Source organism: Hyaena hyaena, unplaced genomic scaffold (assembly GCF_003009895.1).
Source record: "Hyaena hyaena isolate Hyena2069 unplaced genomic scaffold, ASM300989v1 scaffold_1696, whole genome shotgun sequence".
NCBI lineage: Eukaryota > Metazoa > Chordata > Mammalia > Carnivora > Hyaenidae > Hyaena > Hyaena hyaena.
The window spans coordinates 110,097-129,198 of record NW_024082331.1 but is presented as its reverse complement, the minus strand read 5'-3'; the positions used below and the strand labels follow the sequence as shown (position 1 = coordinate 129,198).

Below are 19,102 nucleotides of genomic sequence, written 5' to 3'. Positions count from 1 at the left end.
TTTAAATAAAAAAATTTTAAAAGAATTAAATTGATAGAAAGAATGAGCTGATACAAAGATGCTGAGTTTTAGATTAAAGCTCCTTAAGTCCTTCTTGCTTAAAGTCAGACTTGGTCCTTTAAGACTGATTCATATCTGAGCCTGTTGGGTGAGGGCCAACCATGGAGAGAGGAAGGATGCAAAGGCTCTACGTTATAAGGCTACTCCCAATAAGGTTGGTGGTGACCTTCATACAAAGGTGGAGCTTAGTTTCTATAGTAGATGGTTGCTAAGGAAATATTGTGGTGACTGATTGCCACATTTTATTTTTAACCCATATGGTTAGTCACTCCTTGATATTTGACTAATTTAATTATATATCACACCATTTTGTTAACAAATCCAGAATCTGATATCATTTTTGAGCCTAAAGGCACTTTTATTCTCTTGGATGAACTAATTAAAGACCTTAGTTTCATTACTTTTTAGCTATATAGGAAGTCAGCTTCCTGAAATGTAAAGTAGAAAAAACATTTACTAGTTTCATGTATTCTATTAGTCTGCTCATGCTGCCATAACAAAATACCAAAGTCTGAGGACTTAAACAGAGATACGTATTTTTCTCACAGTTCTAGGGGCTGGGAAGTCCCAGATCACGGTGCTAACAAAGTAGGTTTCATTCCGAGGTCTCTTCTCTTGACTTGTAAGAAGTTGCCATCTCACTGTATGCTCACATGACCTCCTCTTTGTGTGTACATGGAGAAAGAGACTGAGAGAGAGAGAGGGAGAGCATGCAAGCACATGCGTGTGTGCAAGCTCTCTGGTGTCTCTTCTTAAAAGGGCACTCTTTTCACCATGAGGGACCTACCTTTGTGACCTATCTAATCCTAATTACTACCCCAAAATCCCATCCCCAAATGCCATCACTTTGGGGGTTAGGGCTTCAACATATGAATTTTGAGAGAATATAACATTTAGTTCACAACATCTACTTCATGAGGTTATTAGAGAATCAAATAATAGCTGACATTTTTTGCATGTTTGCTTTCTGCTGGCCTCTATTTTAAGTATTAATATTTCAATGGTTAGTTAAAATAATCTCAAGAATTTTAGAAACTCTTATTTTACAGTTGAAGAAACCTGAGGTTTAAAAAAGTAAAGTCAAAGTTGTGATACATACACATCACATTACACACACAACCTGAATTAGCTGTTAATTTTTCTTCATAATTTTCTTAAGTGTGGCCCATGCACTTAAGGTCATGCTTTTTCCTCCTTTAGGAATTTTTTCTGATTGCTTTAGTTTTGAGATATTTATCTCTAATAGGACTTATTAATTGCATTAATTGCTTTTACCATTCTGATTTCACCTCTTCTTTTATGATGCTGTTATTCAACTCTGTATAACTTAACCAAAGTAAATTACAAGCATTTCAGGACTATGGGCCATGACTTTTTATCTCCTTTATTTCCTGCTTTTTGAATATAGTTAGTAATTATTGGTAAAGGTGATTTAGCACAAACATTGGGAACCTCAGTAACAGCTTGATTTCTAAAAAGAAAAAAATTATAAATCTGTCGTATTAGGGTAAGTTTATAAATGTTTTAATATACTGATACTTTTCATATTACATTAGCTGCAAGAAAGAACATACACCAAGTACAGAAATTATTACCTTAATTTCCAAAGTTAACATGTGTGGAGAATTAGGTTCATTATGTCCTTATCATTCTTTTATTTCTCCTGCTCCTGTGGCCATGCTGTACATTATTAGACTTTATGGAAGAGGAATTAACTGGGATTTATTTTATTTGTAATTTTGAAAAGCCCTTGAAATAAGTTGAGTCTTACTGAATTACATGGTGAAGTTGGCCTTGTGTGAAAGACATTGATGTTTCAGCTATTCTCTACAATGATTCAGGACACTTGAAAAACAAACAAGATTTTGTGCCATAAAAGATAGATAATTAATTGACTGAATATAGACTAGGTCTCTATATAGTCTTTTTTTTCTTTTGAAGCAGTGGTTTGGGAAAGTAAAATATAGAATGTTAGAGTGCTTTTGACTAGCATGTGTGAGAAGAGGAATTGCAAATTGTGGTCATGATGTATTTGAATGTCAATATACAGAGATTACAGTACTTAAAGTTGACTCCTTTAAGTAATGAGTAAAAAAGCCCAAATCTACATCTGTAATATAATGGCCCTTACTCTGGGAGAGATTTAGAATAGTTTTATAATCCACTTTGTTACAGATACTGTGCTAGAAACTTTTATAAGCTGTGTAGTTTTGTCATTGCTACGACTCTGCAGAAAAGTAGGCATTGTCTTCACACTTTTAAAATGAGGAATAAAACACATTAATTCTATAACTTGACCAAAGTAATATATTTGATAAATGGTAGAATCAGAAATTGCAGCTAGACTTGTTGACTTTAGAATTTGACAGTAATGATGTTGATGATGGTGTTAATAGTAGCTAACATTTATTTTATTGGCTTACATGTGATATCTAATATAATATTTAAAGCAAATTATGATGAGATAGATGAGGAATCTGAGACTTAGAAAGGCTAAATAATGAGGCTGAAGTTATCCAGGAGGTGCTGGGGACTGAACTGTAATGCAGATCTATTTGTCCACAGGGTCTGTACACTAATGTACCACATGAGCTACCACACTCTAAAGCTGGTCTGTTTCCATTACACTCACTCAAATCTAGCATGGACTCCAAGAATGGGAGCACATACAGTTTGATAACATCTATCAAATATATATATTCAAATTATATTTCATCATAATCTGGTTTATCAATTAAAGATTATCCATTTCATATAGGATAATTGGATTAGCAACAAAAAAATTATTCTAGTCTATATTCTGATATATCCTACTCTAATGAAAATAGTATTTGCGAAATCACTTAATTACTGAAGAACTGATACAGATTTTTTAAATAAAGTTTATTTATTTATTTTGAGAGAGAGAGCATGAGCATGCACAAGCAGGGGAGGGACAGAGAGAGAAGGAACGAGAATCCCAAGCAGGCTCCATGCTGCCAGCACAGAGCCCCATGAACTGTGAGATCAAGACTGGAGCTAAAATCAAGAGTCAGTTGCCTAACTGAATGGGCCACCCAGACGCCCCAAGAGCTGATACAGATTTTAACTTGTTTTATGTCATCTTTACTTATGTAACATTGTTGATGGATTTTAAGATAGTTTTGAAAACTGCTGTATGAAATTTAAATCATAGAAATAGAACAGTAGCAAAACCCAAAAATAGAACCAAATTTTTTTCTTTTTAATATGAAATATTTATAGTTTAATTCTTTTATGCATCCTTTTTCAGATCATTCTCATGCTGGCTGCTACCGACCCAAGGATTATAAGGTATGTAGTATAAATTACAGAATGGTAATTGTCCTGGCTTCCACATAAAAGCATATATACATTGCTTATATGTATAGTCAGAGATTATCATAATCATTTAGTCAATAAAATGTATAAACAATAATTGTTATATCATGGAATATCATTATTTTGGCTATATTGTCAAGTGGTAGAATAGACTTTTCATTGAATGGCTTCCTACAATGATTTGTGGCTTTTGATTTTTCACTTAGATTAATTACTTATTGAATGTGTTTGTGTATGTATATGTGTATATATGTGTGTAAGAGAGACTTAGAGAAATTGTAACTTTTAGTAATACCTCACATAGTACTATTTCTAAACTTCAGTCATCCATAGAGCATCCTCATAATTTTAACAGGATCTGCATGCGATTATACTATTTTCTTTGAATTCACTTTTTTTTTTTAATGTTTTTTTTTTTTTTTTTTTTTTTTTTTTTTTTTTTTTTTTTTTTTTTTTTTTTTTTTTTTTTTTTTTTTTTTTTATTTCTAGGAGGGAGAGAGAGAGAGAGAGAGACAGACAGACAGCGTGAGCAGGGGAGGGTCAGAGAGAGAGGGAGTCCCAGACTGAAACAGGCTCCAGGCTCTGAGCTGGCAGTCAGCACAGAGCCCGACGCGGGGCTCGAACCCACGAACCGCGAGATCATGACCTAAGCAAAAGTCGGACGCTTAACCGACTAAGCCACCCAGGCGCCCCTGAATTCACTTTTTTATTTATCTCACTACTACAGGTGAAAACTCAGTATCCTATGTTTTAAATGGATGACAGTCCTAAAGGATACAGTGAAAACAAAACAATGTTACTAAGTTCAGGCTAGGTAACAATTGTTTTCCATAGGCTCCAGGCATGTTCTCTATTTCTTAAATGAGATAAGCAATGATAGGTGTAGAAGACACAACTATAACTAACTGAGGGTTCCAGACTGAAAGAGAATTGAAAAGATAATACATTTTATCCTTTGTAATTCAGTGTAATTTAGTATATGTCCATGTGCCATGTAAAATAACCCTGTATATCATCTAAAATCACTTGGGGTACCATATTGAATTATCTGCCATACCACTGGTACTTTTTGTCCTCCATTTTGAGAAGCATTGCCTCAGAATTTATCTTTTCTGTTCTTAAATGAAAGCTTCTTGATAAGGAGTGTCATTATATTTTAGAAAACAAAACAAAAACAAAAAAATCATAGCTTTCCTTATAATACCTTTGCTTATTTATTTGAAAGCAATTTTATTTTGTGCTTGCTGGCACTGCATAGCATAGTTTGAGTACTTTGCCATGCTTTGAGCATGATAAAAGAACTATGGGAACAGTTAAGTAATGAGTCAAGGCACTATCTGAATAAGGGCTCAAAATTAACAGTATCATAATCATCTAGGTGGAACTTTATAACAATTCATTCCAGATACTAAATTGAAATTATTGCCAGTGGAGAGTGGGAAATTTTTCAACAAGTTTCTAGATGGTTCTAATGAAGTTCTCTTGACCGTTTATCCAAGGATTGGCATTTAAGAACCACTAGTACACCATGAATATAATAACATTTGTATTGGTGGAACTTTCCTTTGTATAGTATTTGTTTATGGCTTGCCCTTGCTGAAGGCTGATGCTAGAGGAGTGTGGCTTGGCGTAATTCACCTGGTGCAGACCTGCCCTGTTATGTGGAATATATTCAAACACACAGGCACACATACTTATGTACATGTGTGTAATATATGTGTGTGTGCACACACATGTAGGTCAAAAAGCATAATATTCATTGTCTTGATGGGGCTCAGGGAAGTCACTTTAGTTGGCCTACTTAAGGGATAAGCCTGTCTTTGTACATTTTCTTTAAGTTATGCTTCATGACTTATAATTATATATTTTTTTCATTTTTATTTGTATCTTTGTTTAAAATCCGCTTGTTTTACTAATCTCTAAGTTCCAGGATGATAGGGGCCTTATTGATCTAGCTTATTGATAATTTCTAGTAACAAGCATATTATCTGATATATGGTGTGGATTCCTAAAAATGTGTATTGTGTGAGTGGATTATTAAGAGAAAATAAGCAAACCAAATATATAAAAATACAGAATGGCAAGATTGGGATAAAGTTTATAGGTCACCAGTATTTATCCTAAAGTAACTATAATCCAGCTCTATGTTAGCTAGTCCATGTAAGGATAGCTGTGTATGTTTACAATCCTCTTTTCCAAATGAATTCTTTGAAAGAACTGAACTTCCACCCATTCTTAATTCTATCCCACTTTCATCTCTGGATTCTTTACTTTTAGGGTTAGAGTAGAAGTTGATCATTCATACTACCCTTGTAAGGCAGTGGGTGGTAAGTAAGCTCATAGGATTATTTTTGTATTCAAGGGGTAAATTTTCATAGAAATGTATGTATAGTCTTGAGCACTGCTATATTCTCTATGGAAGGAATAAAGGCTCTTCTTATAGGCACACAGTGGCTGGTTAATAAATATTCAGGTAGTAGAACACTAGGATTTCTAACAAGGAAAAATGTCACAGATGTGGGAGTGCTTGCAAAAAAAAATTTCTAGAAAAATGGAACTTTGCCTAAATTCTGTTGAGAAATATATTTTGCATAGACAAGAGAAGGAAAGCAATGTGAAAACATCTTGGGATTTGGAATAAGTGCAGTGTCCTGGGAGAAAAAAGAAACTACTGGTGTCGTTTGAGTGGAGGCTATTTACTGAGGGTTGATGGCTTTTTAACATCCTTATTTTCTATTTTTCGTGCTTCTCCTTATCTTTTAAATCTGCTGCCTCTCCTTTTAAGATTTGTAGTTGCTTGGTCATTTTATATTATTTTGGCCAAACTCAACTGTCTTTACCCTGAATGATTATAACCAGTTGTTCTCATAAACAATCATGTTCTTTTAGTTTCATGTCTTTTCTGTTCTGCCATTACTCTACCTGCCTCCTTTGCTGCTTTTCTCCCCCATGTGTACTTCCATACGCCTGGGTGTAATAGGCATTCATTTAATACACTGGTTCTCAGTGGACATTGCACCACTCTCAAGGTAGCATTTTAAACATTAACAGGGACTGTTATTACAGTCATTGAGGGGAAGTACTCTTAATATTTAATGATCAGGGACATGAGATATTTTACCAATAATGGGACAATTCCAACACTGACCATAATGGAGGTAAAAAACATGTTCATGGTTATTAGAACCAGTCTAACTCTACGTAAAACACCTAGTACCTTTACATTGTTTTGAGATACAGCATATATTATAGGAATATAAGTGTATTATAAAGATTATATTTGTTTCGTTAAAAAATATATGGTATAATATTATACCATGATGAAGTAGACAGCAGCTTATTTTCCTGGTTTTCTTGTATGGAATGGCTTATGATCTTCTTACATTTTATTTATATTTTTTTAAATGTTTGTTTACTTTTGAGAGAGACCAAGTGTGAGCAGGGGAAGGGCAGAGAGAGAGAGAGAGAGAGGGAAACAGAGAATCCCAAGCCTTCATTGCAGAGCCTGATGCAGGCTTAAATTCATGAACTGTGAGATCATGACCTTAGCCAAAATCAAGAGTTAGACACTCAACCAACTGAGCTGCCCAGGTGCCCCATGATCTACTTACATTTTAAAACTCCAGACTTATTTATGTAAGTGAGTGCAAACATCCATTATATTTTCTAGAGTAGTCATACTTGACATTTATGTATTGAAGTGTGTATTTTAAGTCATGTTCCATTAATTTCTCTATACTACAATTAAGACAATTCATTGATTTTTTTTGGAAAGTAGGTATGTAAGTTACGTTTTAATTTTTTTAATTTTTAAAACTATTTTAAAGTTTATTTTTATTTATTTTTAAGAGAGAGAGAGAGAGAGAGAGCAGTTAGGGGAGGGGCAGAGAGAGAGAGAGACAGAGACAGAATCCCAAGCAGGCTCCACACTGTCAGCACAGAGCCTGATGCCCAGCTTGAACTCACAAACTATGAGATCATGACCTAAGCCCAAATCAAGAACCAACTGAGCCCCCCAGGCACCCCATAAGTTACATTTTTTAATACATTTCATTTAAGGATATAAAAGAGGACAATAAAAAGTATTCGTTTTTAACATGAAGTCTGTCTTAGTTTGGGTTACCATAATAAAGACCATGGAATGGGTGACTTAAACAAGAGAAATTTATTTTTTCATGGTTCTGAAGGCAGGGAAATAGAAACAATCAGGATGCCAGCCATTCTGGTACCTGGTGAGAACTCTCTTCCTAGTTTGCAGACAGCTGCCTTTTCACTGTGTCCTCACAGAGCAGAGAGTGTGTGTGCACATGAGAACACAAAGTCTGGTGTCTCCTTATAAAAATGCTAATCCTTTCAGATTAGGACCTCCCCTATGTGACCTCATTTAACCTTACTTAATTTCTTACTTCACATGCAGTCACAGTGGGAGTTAGAGCTTCAACATAGGAATTTTGAGGAGACAATTCTGTCCATTACAGGGGCTTTTGGACTGAAGGTTGAAAAATCAATGATGCCATGTGTAATCAGTATCTGAATAAATGAATGGCTGCATATCTAATAACAGGATATTTCTGAAAAGCTTTATAGAACCCATTTTACCTGGGCCTTTATAAATACATCCTCTCTAGCTTCAATTTGGCCTTCATTGTTGCTTGGTCATATTGTTCTCTTGTTGATTTTACAGGACAGTCTAGACTTTCTAAGTTCTGCTTCTCATTTTCTATACATGACTTCATATTCTACTTCATTAGAGAAAATGTCAGTTAGTTGTGGATGGAATTTTTCTCAGTTGTCTTCATCTCTACTTCAATCTTTCTGATAATCTCCACTTTCTTTTTTCTTCTACTCTGCTTCTTAATCATGTTAACACCTTTGCATTTATTTATTTTGACCATAAAACAAAATAATAAAAACAACTTTAATTTGTATAATGGGTTCCAATTTTAAAGCATTTCATATTGATTATATCATTGCATTATATGCAGCTTTATAAGTTGAGCAGGAATTTTTACCCCATCTTAAAAGACAGAAAACAAATGTTGCAAATCTCCTGGAAAAGGGCTCAGTTTGCATCCCTATGTCTTTATCATCCTCTCTTTCTCCTTCCTTTCACTGCTAGACATTCCAGTGAGCATTGCTTCCATTTCTTTATCCATTACTCCTAAACTATTTGGAGAAAATGAATTTTATGAGAACCCTCAAAACTGAAGAGTCCTTATGTTTCTTTAAAAGAGAGAGGAAATCACCTTAGTGGAACTGGAGAAACAGACCTTGCTTTAGGCAAAATTGTGAAATACAGGTGGAATATATGATTGATTTACGGTAGCCTTAATAACACTTTTAACATCCTCACATGCCTTAGCATTGCCTTATTACACTGGGTGCCTCTTTGACTTGGCAGAATATGGATTGTATATGTCTTCCTAAACTCATGAAAGTCAATTTGATGTTTTGATAGCCAGGCATGTGGTATCTGGTGGATACTCACCTAGTGTTTGAATTTATGAATGAATATCACATCAAGGTCAGAGTTTTCTGCTTAGATTTTTGTATTGACTATAATTTGGCTGCTCCCACTGCTCATGTTCCTATTATGTCATCACTATATTTCTTATCCAGGTCATGTCTACATTTCTACTTCTGGATTTTAACTCACTCAGTGTAGTAGGATAATGCTAGGTGTTCTGAAACTTTACTATCACAATGTTTTAACACAATATAAGTTTTATTTCTTGTTAACAGTCCAGTGCATATGTTTCTTAAAAGCCTAGAAGTGACCAAAGTCACTTCTTAAACTCCACTGAAAAGAACCTGGTCACATGGCCATATCTAGAAGCACAGGGAGGAGATGGCTAGTAAGTAGAGATGCTGGGTAGGCAGCCAATCCCCACTAATCTTATGCCACAGAAGAGGGGACATACATTTTAGTGGAAAATTAACCATATCTGACACAGTCTGCCCCTCTGGCCACCAAATATCTCTGCATTCCTTTCTTCCCTCACATAGAACATAATCATGTCCTCCTCAAGAAAGACCACTCAAAGTTCCCTGCAGTCCCTTGAATTTAGCTTGAAGGCCAGAATCTTTGGGTGATGAACAGGCCAGTCCATCAGATCTAGATGTGACTTCTTATGATCCAGTGACCTGTGAATTGACATGATCTCTCCCCATCTCACATTCCCACCCTATCTGAACCCCATTTCTGATATACTTTGTTAGAGCAGCAGCAGGATAGCTGGGGAGATGGGTGACCTGACTTGGACAAGGGAAAACTAGAGGGTAAAGAGCAGTTCTCAGTCTGGAGCTGTGCTGAGCCCTGCCATGTGAGCTTTGTGAAGACCCTGTGCCCTGACAGCAGAGGAATTTCTTTGCATAGACATTGGGGAAATTATGTCAATTAGAACAGTAACTGTATGATTTAAAACTGTAGTGTGAATATGTGTAAGAAGCTTGAGTCTAACTCAGAGGGGGCACGGACCTAAACTAAAACCAACACATGAGTCTGGTAATGTTGGTCAGTGTGCTGCTTTCATGCTTTGTGTCTTGTGCCCCAACCTAACAGTTGTCTCAAATGGGAGACCTGACAAATCTGCAATTCTAGGAAGACGGGAGGTTTAGAAGCAATTTCTTCTACAGGTGTTTTTTTCCCATGGAGAAAACAAGGAAACCTGAAGAAGTTTTCATGATACTTTGTCAAGTGACCCAGAGGCAGAGTTTTTACTGGAAGGATTGTGGTGTGATGAGAATTTCAGAGCCTCTTCATCCAAATCCAGGATGGATTTGTTAGCTCAACATGCAGACTAACAACAAAAAGTCACAAAGGTAGAGCTATATTAGTATTGTTAATAAAAAAGACAGGCATCCACTAGGATACAAGTTTTCCAGTCTGATCAGATAATGACAAGATTAGTAAAGGGTTCTGCATCCTAGAAGACAAAGTAACTAAGCATTTGGGAAGTTTAACAAAAGGAAATCAGAGCCCAGACTCAACACCAAGATTCATTCACCTCACTATTACAGTCAGAGACTCACAGGAGAGAAGCTTACAAAGTCTCAGAAGAATATAATTTCTAAGTTGAAGGTTTAGCTGTGGCAGCAAGTGGGTGTCTATTTATATCTTAGTAGACTATTAGGATTGTCAACTGTTAACTCACCAAAACCACCAGAATAACTAAATAATCTGTTGATGTCAAGCAGAGCTGAGTTTCTGACATAATGCTTTAAGGGAGAGCCACCACTTGGACAGTCTGAGTAGTGTCTCTGAAAGGAGAAGGGTAAGGGCAGATATGTATAGGGTTTTAGGTCTGAGCTCCAGTGTTTTAAGGTAGGGCTTTTAATGAAGGAATCTAATTGACAAAGTTTGTGATATAAAAGTTTAGGATTAGTGGATACAAAAGTTGGGTTCTTAAAGCAAGTCTTGATAAGTAAACACCTTATTTGATAAGGAAGGATTTGTCCAGTTGAGTGATCTTTTGTTCTGAGAAGGAAATTATTTGACCAGATTAAGAATCTGTTGTTTCAAGAAGGAAGCTGATTGATGATTGAGTAGACCACTTGTTCAGGTAAATGATTTATGGCAATATCCTGAAGCAAATGATTGTACTTACTGGTTTGTAGCATTATTTTCTTGGGCAAGAATTTCCCTTGAACTCATGGTAAAGTCACATTGAGGTAGGTGGGCCTCAGTTCTTAGATCTGATTTTAAGCCGTGTGAATGCAGGTGGTCTCAGTTCTTAGATCTGATTTTAAGCCTTATGAATGCGGGTGGTCTCAGTTCTCACATGTCCCAGTAAAGATATGTATGCTTTTCCATTCATATATTACACATTGGTAGATTTATTTCTTATAGTTTATAACTTATAGTTTGGGTTCCTATGTAAATAGGATTTTTATTTATGTAAATTACATTTATGTGTGTTTTACTGATAAATAGGTTTGAAGCTGGTTTTAGTATAACATTCTTGTCATAGATATTCTTGGATTTTTTAAAAGAAACTATATCATCTGCAAAATGAATTTTCTTTATACCATTCAAATTATTTCTCTGTCTTAACTTTTTAGTATCTTCAATACAGTGTTGAATAAAAGTGGTGGTAGTGGATGTGGCAGGGACACATCTTGCTTACTGGCTGTTCATATCCTCTTCCATCTTTTTAAGCCCTTTTGCAGGTATTTAGGACCTACTCTAGCTGATAGACTATCAATGAATATTATATGGATCCCTTCCACAGGGAAGAATAGATGAATTGATATGAACTCTCTTCTGTTTCAGTGACAGTGAGGCCTCACGTCCTAGATCATACAAGTTATAAGTTGCTCAGTGTGTCTCATCAAAACAGTCTTTTGATAGTTTTTTGTGAAGTGTAATTTCTCTGGCTAACCTCTGTTACCATAAAGCACAGAGAGAAAAATGAACCTTTATTATGTTAAGCCACTGATTTTCAAGCTTAATTTGCTATGCAGCATAGCCTAATATGGCATGCTTTCTTGTCTTGATCCTGTCTTTGATAGGATCATGTCTAAGGTTTCACACCTAGGAGTGTTATTTGCAGTAGATTTTTGTTAAATATCCTTTAGCAAGTTAACAAAATTCCTTGCTTTCAAAGAATATTTTTTAATTATGAATGGATGTTGGGTATTATCAAACAGCTTTTTTTCAGCATCTATTGATTTGATACTGATTTTTTTATAGTGAATTAATAGATTTTCTAATGCTAACCTATCATTGTATTCTTTGAATAAATCCAACTTGGTCATGTTATATATATATTTTTTAACATTACTGAATTTAATTTGTTACTCTTTTATTTACCACTTTTTCTACATGTGGTTTCTAGTGAAGGTGGTCCGTAATTACCCTTCTACTTTCCATGAGTGGTTTGGTAACATTATTTTGATCACAGCGTAAAATTAATTGGGGATATCTTCTCTCTTCTTTGAGAACAGTTTGTCAGTTTGTTCCTGAGTTCTGTAGTTTGGGTTGTTAGTAAATCAGATTGTGAGACCGTCTTCTGTGAGACTTTCGCCTCAGGCATCCTGGGGGCTTGGGCTCTGGGAGTTTTCCACTTGTGAGATCTGCCACAGATCTCTCATATGTCACTGGCCTGAGACCCCCCTCTCATGTAAGAGCTGCTTAACTTTGCTTCAGTTTCCTCTCCTATGAAGTGGAGAGAATAAAGATACTTCATTAGGTTGTTATGGAGATTAAACAGATTATTTATATAAATGCATAGAACGGTAGTCTAAGAAGGGACCCCACCACACACACACATACACACAAGGATTGATCTATTTAGGAATTACTTATCATTTTCATTGCATTATTTTGGAAATCTTCTGAATTCGTCTCCAGTGTAAAGAAGGCACATCTTTCTAAAACCAATCCAGATAGCTGAGCATATGGATTTTTAAATTGGGTAAGATAGGAATTGATTATTCACTTGGAATAGGATTCACTCAGGAATGTTCTTGGCAAAACTGAGAAACTGCTTCTCTCTCTTTTGAATGAGAACTAGACTTTCTTCTTATTATCCTAAAAGCAGTACCTATACTGCACATTTTTCCTGCAATCCTTATTCTCAACTACTTCCCAGCTAATTCCATTAAAATTATTTATTTCTTAAATTTTATGTCTTTCCATGACAAAGAAATAGTTGTAGAGCGTGGTGTTTATACCAGACACTAAGTGAGTTCAATAGATACTTACTGGATAAGTGATTTCCTGTTTCCCATGATACCCAGTAGTTAATTCATCTTTCCATTAATTGGACCTTGAAGTTCCTATAAATATAAGATTTTATGGCTATTAATATGATTTAACTTATTGGCTTATCATGGAAACAACTTTTCATGAATCTTATATAAATCTTTGTATAAACAAACCATTATATATCACAAATTTGAGAAGTATGTCATTTGCATAATTACATTTATGAAATTGCAATAAATTTTGTGTATGAAACTTTTCTACTTCTAACAGTTTTAGAGTGGTTTAAAAATACTAGATTTTTTATCTTGATACATTTTAACATTTGCAGTATTGGAATTGTTCCATACCTGAGGTCTTAGAAAGGACATTTAAAGATTTCCATAAATGTGAACAAAAAAAGAAAGCCTTTTTGCTGAAACATGAAGATTATTGTAAACAGAGGAAATAAGTATTATTCTTTCATAAGCTAACCCCTCTGCTTTGTGTTTTCACTGATTTTACCACATTTTTATGCCACACCTGGAAGATTTTTTGTCCAGTTTGTATATAAGGAAACTAAAGTTTAGAAAGGAAATGACCTGCTGAGGGTCACATAATTGGTAGGGATTTGAACCCAGGTCTTTGGACTGTAAGCCAGTGTTCTTGAGGAATCATCCAAGATATGTAACTCTTCTGTAATGAGCCAAAGAGATAATCATTTCACTTGGTTTTAAAGTAAATAAGTAACCTATAGAAAACTCACAAGAGCTATGGAAATGTCTTAAACTAAGGCTTAAGAATGAAAGTTTCAAATGGATTCTTATCCAAGACCTACCTCCTCATATACCTTTAGTCCCCCATGCAGATATAAAACTTTGCAAAACAAATATTCACTCTAATTCCATGGAAAGAATACATCCTGGGTGTGGTCCCATGGCACAGTTTCTTATTATATATCTATTTTGTTCTAATTTCCTTCCTCATTATTTTATCATTACTTGTTTTTTCATGTCTGCCCTCATAGATTATAATTTCTTTGAGATCTTCTGCTACATTTATTTTTGATTGTTGTCTCCTACCTTGTTCAGTACTTTATACACATAATATGCTTTAAAATGTTGAATAGTACCAAGTTACAGCATTTAAGCTTCTGTACAATGTACTCCTTTCCACCTCTAAGATCTTGTCTCCTAATACTTTCCTATAGAGATAGCCAAGTTATCTCTTGTGCTGTGGTTCTCTTTCCTTGTGCCTTTTCCCCCTTTCTGAATGCCCTTTCTCCTTTTTTCTAATGGCCTTGATTCCAATTCCACTTCCTCCATGAGACTTCTACCATTCAGACCAAAATCTTTGAATCTCCTTCTGTGTTGTCATTAGGTTGTATTTGACTCAGCATATCTCACTGTCAGTTATCTTTGTGTTTATGCCCCATCTCATCTGGATTGTAAGGTCAAACCCCTGTAACTCTCTAGATCTGGTCAAACCCCTGTACCTCTCTAGATCTGAGTATTAGCATCAGTGAATATTCTGATAAATAGAGGAACATGGCTGTATTTAAAATATTGCTGACTAGTTTGGGGAGAAAATTTAGCTAATAAAAAAAGAAGTGGTCGGCTAACCAACACGACTCAGTTGGCATTGAAGTTAATGAAAAGAAAATAATCTCTATACCATAAACCAAGAGGCTCATATTTGGATAGAATTCTAGAAACAGCATTACAGCACTTTTTTTTTCTATCAGTCTCTTCATATATTTGTTGAACATGGACATCTTTGATCTTGTTTTTTACATTCACTGTGCTTTTACTTTATCTTTGTGAGCAACTAACAATGAAACAACTTCCAATTTTCCATCTAGATCACATATTTCTTGATCAGTTATTTGGGACTATAACTCAGCCATTTGAATCATGTTCTGTTTGGTTCTGGGATGAAAGCTTGATTCTCTCAGCTGATTTTTGACTCACCATATGTTCTAACTCTGGAAAATAGTGAAGATTGTCATAGTGTTGAAGCAAAAGGTTGTGTTGGACTGGTGCTTTCATAATAAATGACTTATGTTTACTGTATAAGTAATTCATACACCTAGGTGTTCTACGACACACTTTAAATTTTGGAACATCTATAAGATAGTGATTATTAACTCTACTTTACATATGAGGGAAATAAGTCTGAGAAAGATAAGGTATCTTTCTTTAAAGGTCGAATATTTACCAAATAGTACTGCTAGAACATTTGCTCATAAAGGCAGGGACTTAGTTGTGTTCACTGTTGTAATCCCAACACTTAAAATAATGACTGGAGATTAAATATTTATTAAGTGAATGCAGTTCCTCTCTCTCATTCTCTCTTGAACTCAACTCCAGATTATCACTCCCATCACTCCATCAGTGCTACTCGTGTTGGTGTTGCTGATGTCTTTCCAACTGCTACAATCCAAAGGTCCATTCTCAGTCTTTTCCAGTTTGATTCATCAGCATATTTAACTTAGTTACTTACTCCCCCTACTTGAAATGCATTCTTCAACTGACCACACATTCTCCTGTTTCTTCCCCATCTTCCCTGTCCACTATTCAGTCCAGTGTGTCCTTCTTATGTTCTCAGCCTTTCAGTAGTGGAGTATTCCCAGGGCTTTGTCTTCAGATGTTTTATTCTTTCTATTTATACTCACTTCCGTGGTGATATCACCTAGTGCCCTGTCTTTAAACACCATTTATATCTTTATCCTGGACTCTTCTCCTGTGAATTCTTCTCTAATATGTTGGGTGATTAATAAATTAATAGGTATGAGTAGCTCAACATGTCCAGAAACAGGCTTCTAATATTTACTCTTCTATCCTTCAAGTTGGAAGGGTATAACTAAGTCATACAAGCCCAACTCTTCTGGTTAATTAGGCAGAAAAAACCCTGGTGTTATCTTTGACATCTCGCCCATTAGCAAATCCTGTTGGCCCTATCTTTCAAATGCCTTTTGAATCTGATCACGGTTCACCAACATTGATATCACTCTTATTCAAGCCAACATACTTTTCCATATTTTGTTGTAATCATTTCCTAGATAATTTCCCTGCCTCTGCCCTTGGCCCCTCTATAGACAGTTCTTAACAAAGTAGCCAGTGAGATCTTATTTTAAAACAGAAAAGAAAAGAAAAAAGAGAAAAAAGTCACAGCATAGAAGCCTAATATCTACCTTTTCGACCTCATCGCCTACTATTTAGTTCAGCCCTGTTAGTTTCCTTGCTATTTCTAATACATCAGGCACTCTCCACCCCATCCCACAGGATCTTTGTGTTTATTTTTCTCTCCTTCTGGGATGATCTTCCCACAGATGTTTCCATGACTTAGGTCTTGTAGTCTTTAGTAAAATCTTCAGGCCTTTACTCCTTAGGTCTTTACTAAGATATTCTCTTTCTCTGTGAGGCCCCCCCCTTGATTACCTTATTTAAAATTGTAGCTCCTGGGACTCCTGGGTGACTTAGTTGGTTAAGTGTCTGATTCTCGATTTTGGCTCAGGTCATGATCTCACGTTCATTTCATTAGATTGAGCCCTTTGTGGGTCTCTGCACTGGCAGTGTGGAACCTGCTTGGGATTCTCTCCCTCTCTTTCTGTCCCTCCCCTGCTCCCTCTTGTGTCCTCTCCTTCTCTAAAATAAATAATAAAATAAAATAAAGTGAAGTGAAATGAAATGGAATAAAATTGCAGCTCCTGCCCTACATGCCCCTCCCATACCATGGGTGTGCATGTGTCTGTGTGTATGTGTGTTTAAAACTCTCCTAGGTAGATGTAAATCTTACTAGAATATGTTCTGCATATAATGGTAGGAATTTATTAATGTTTCTATCCTGATTTATTCATTTGCCTGTCCTCAGAACAAATGAATCAATGAATGAGTATTAAGGTAGAATTCTGTTCTGACTGGCCTGACAGCTAAACAAGGCTATCATAAGTTTCTGTATATTGTCCTTTGTTTTATATATATACCCTTCCCATTACCCTACCACTCACTACTCAAAAGCCCTTGGAATTGATGATTGTAAATTTTCGACATTTGGGATGAACAATCTAGATGTATTAAATATTTATTCTTTTTTTTTAATGCTTATATATTTTTGAGAGACAAAGACAGAGCACAAATAGGGGAGGGGCAGAGAAAGAGGGAGACACAGAATCTGAAGCAGCTCCAGGCTCTGAGCTGTCACAGAGCCTGACTTGGAGTTTGAACCCACTGACTGCGAGATCATGACCTGAGCCAAAGTTGGGCACTTAACCAACTGAGCCACCCAGGGTCCCCTAATATTTATTCTTAAAGTGATAATGACTATTGCTACATTCTGAAATTTACCTTCTTATATGGCTTTGGCATTAAACGTATTTGGGGTTTTTGTTTTTTTTTTTTTTAACTCTTATAAAGATTCTACGGTTGTGTGTATCTGTGTGCGTATGTGTGTGTGTATGATGTTACCACATTTATTATGTGTATACAAATATAATTTTTTTAAACAGGTTATCAGGACACCCCATGGGAGAGACTTCGATGACTCTTTGGAAAGGTGTGATGAGTATTTAAGCTCAAGGTCATGTAGCAAGCCCCAGCATTCAGCAAGGACCCTGCTAGTCCATTCAGCACCCTCAACAATGCCGAAGCATCCTCCAAGCCCTGTGCTTAATCGAGCATCTCTCAGGGAAAGGTAATGCTTAGTCTTTCTTGCTGTACTGATTTCTTGAACAATCATCATTAGAAAAGAGAAGGCAGCAATAATGTATGTGAAATGATTATTTGTACAAGTATAATTTGATTTTAAAAGGCTTACTTGTTTTTGTTTAGAATATATTACATCTTACATAGTATTAGGTATTTCTCCCCAGCCCAGTCCCCTTGAAGTGAGTTATTAACTATTAATGAATTTATTAATTAGGATCACTTTAGCCCTAATTAAATACTATAGTTTGTAAAATGAAAAATAGTGCATGATGGTTTGCTTTCAATAGATTCATAGGGATTTAACATTGTAGGCCTGGCTTATGTATAAAAATAACATAGCTTACACTTTCCTTTTAGTGATAATGATGCTGCTATGTATTGTTGGTATATGATATCTATTTTCCTCAAATAACCTTTCCTCAACTCCCCAAGAGAATTTTAATCATGTAAAGATTCCAGCCCTTCCTCTAAAAATGTGTTGGCAACTAAAGCTAGATACTTGAATGTGAATAAATAATTCCTCTTTATCTGTTTTTGTTGTTGTTGAATTCAAATTGGATATTCCTTGCCTTACTCACTGATAGTAACATAGAAAACAGTTGTCATAAATTAACCAAAAAAACCCCACCCTTAATAGTTTAAAACTGTTAGAGAAATTTGAAAACCTAAGAGACATTCCATCAACAACATGAAAATCAAATCTATCTTTAGGTGGTATCCAAAATCTAAAGTGGCATGCTAAGTTTGCACAGCGTATTATGACCATCAGATATTAGTTGATAAAATGTAACCTATATAGTCTATCAGAAGTTCGTCTCAAAACCCATGATTTGAGCAAAGGTGTATCAGTTTGGAAGCTGTATTAAAACATCCTTATTCTGAAAGAAAAGAAAAGTCCCTATTCTAAAAAGATAGATTTATTTCCCCAGTAGCCCTGTAAACATTCAAATGGATGTATGGAGGGCTGCTGGAGACCCTAATCCTGAGATAGGGAATTCTGATTGATGTTACCTCTAGTCCATGAGAATGATGCCTGTGGGATCATCGAGTTCACAGACAGATGGATAGATAAAAAGGTATAGCTTCATGTTTATATAGAAAGATACATATCTTTGTTTCTATAGGCTTTAAAACTTCCAGAGAAAGTCTTGAAGAGAGATTTTTCTGCTGAAGTCTGGTAACTTGTGTCTCAGTTGCCAGGGGACTTTAATTTCCATGTCTGCTCCAGTGTTCAGACGTTCAGATACTCTCTTTTTGCTGACCGTTTGAATAAGCACTTGTGGTTTTGTTGATTAGGTTATTTGCCATCTCT

General features: G+C 35.5%; 1 protein-coding gene across 3 annotated transcripts in view; it reads left to right on the top strand.

The window, feature by feature from the left end:
- SPATA6 (spermatogenesis associated 6) overlaps positions 1 to 19,102 on the top strand; it is a 147,465-nt gene that overhangs the window by 82,965 nt on the left and 45,398 nt on the right. For all 3 annotated transcript variants that reach the window (XM_039224655.1, XM_039224653.1, XM_039224656.1), the window contains 2 exons: positions 3,332 to 3,372; positions 17,592 to 17,776. In XM_039224655.1, the coding sequence (XP_039080586.1) occupies positions 3,332 to 3,372; positions 17,592 to 17,776 (226 nt within the window). The remainder of the gene's footprint in view (positions 1 to 3,331; positions 3,373 to 17,591; positions 17,777 to 19,102) is intronic.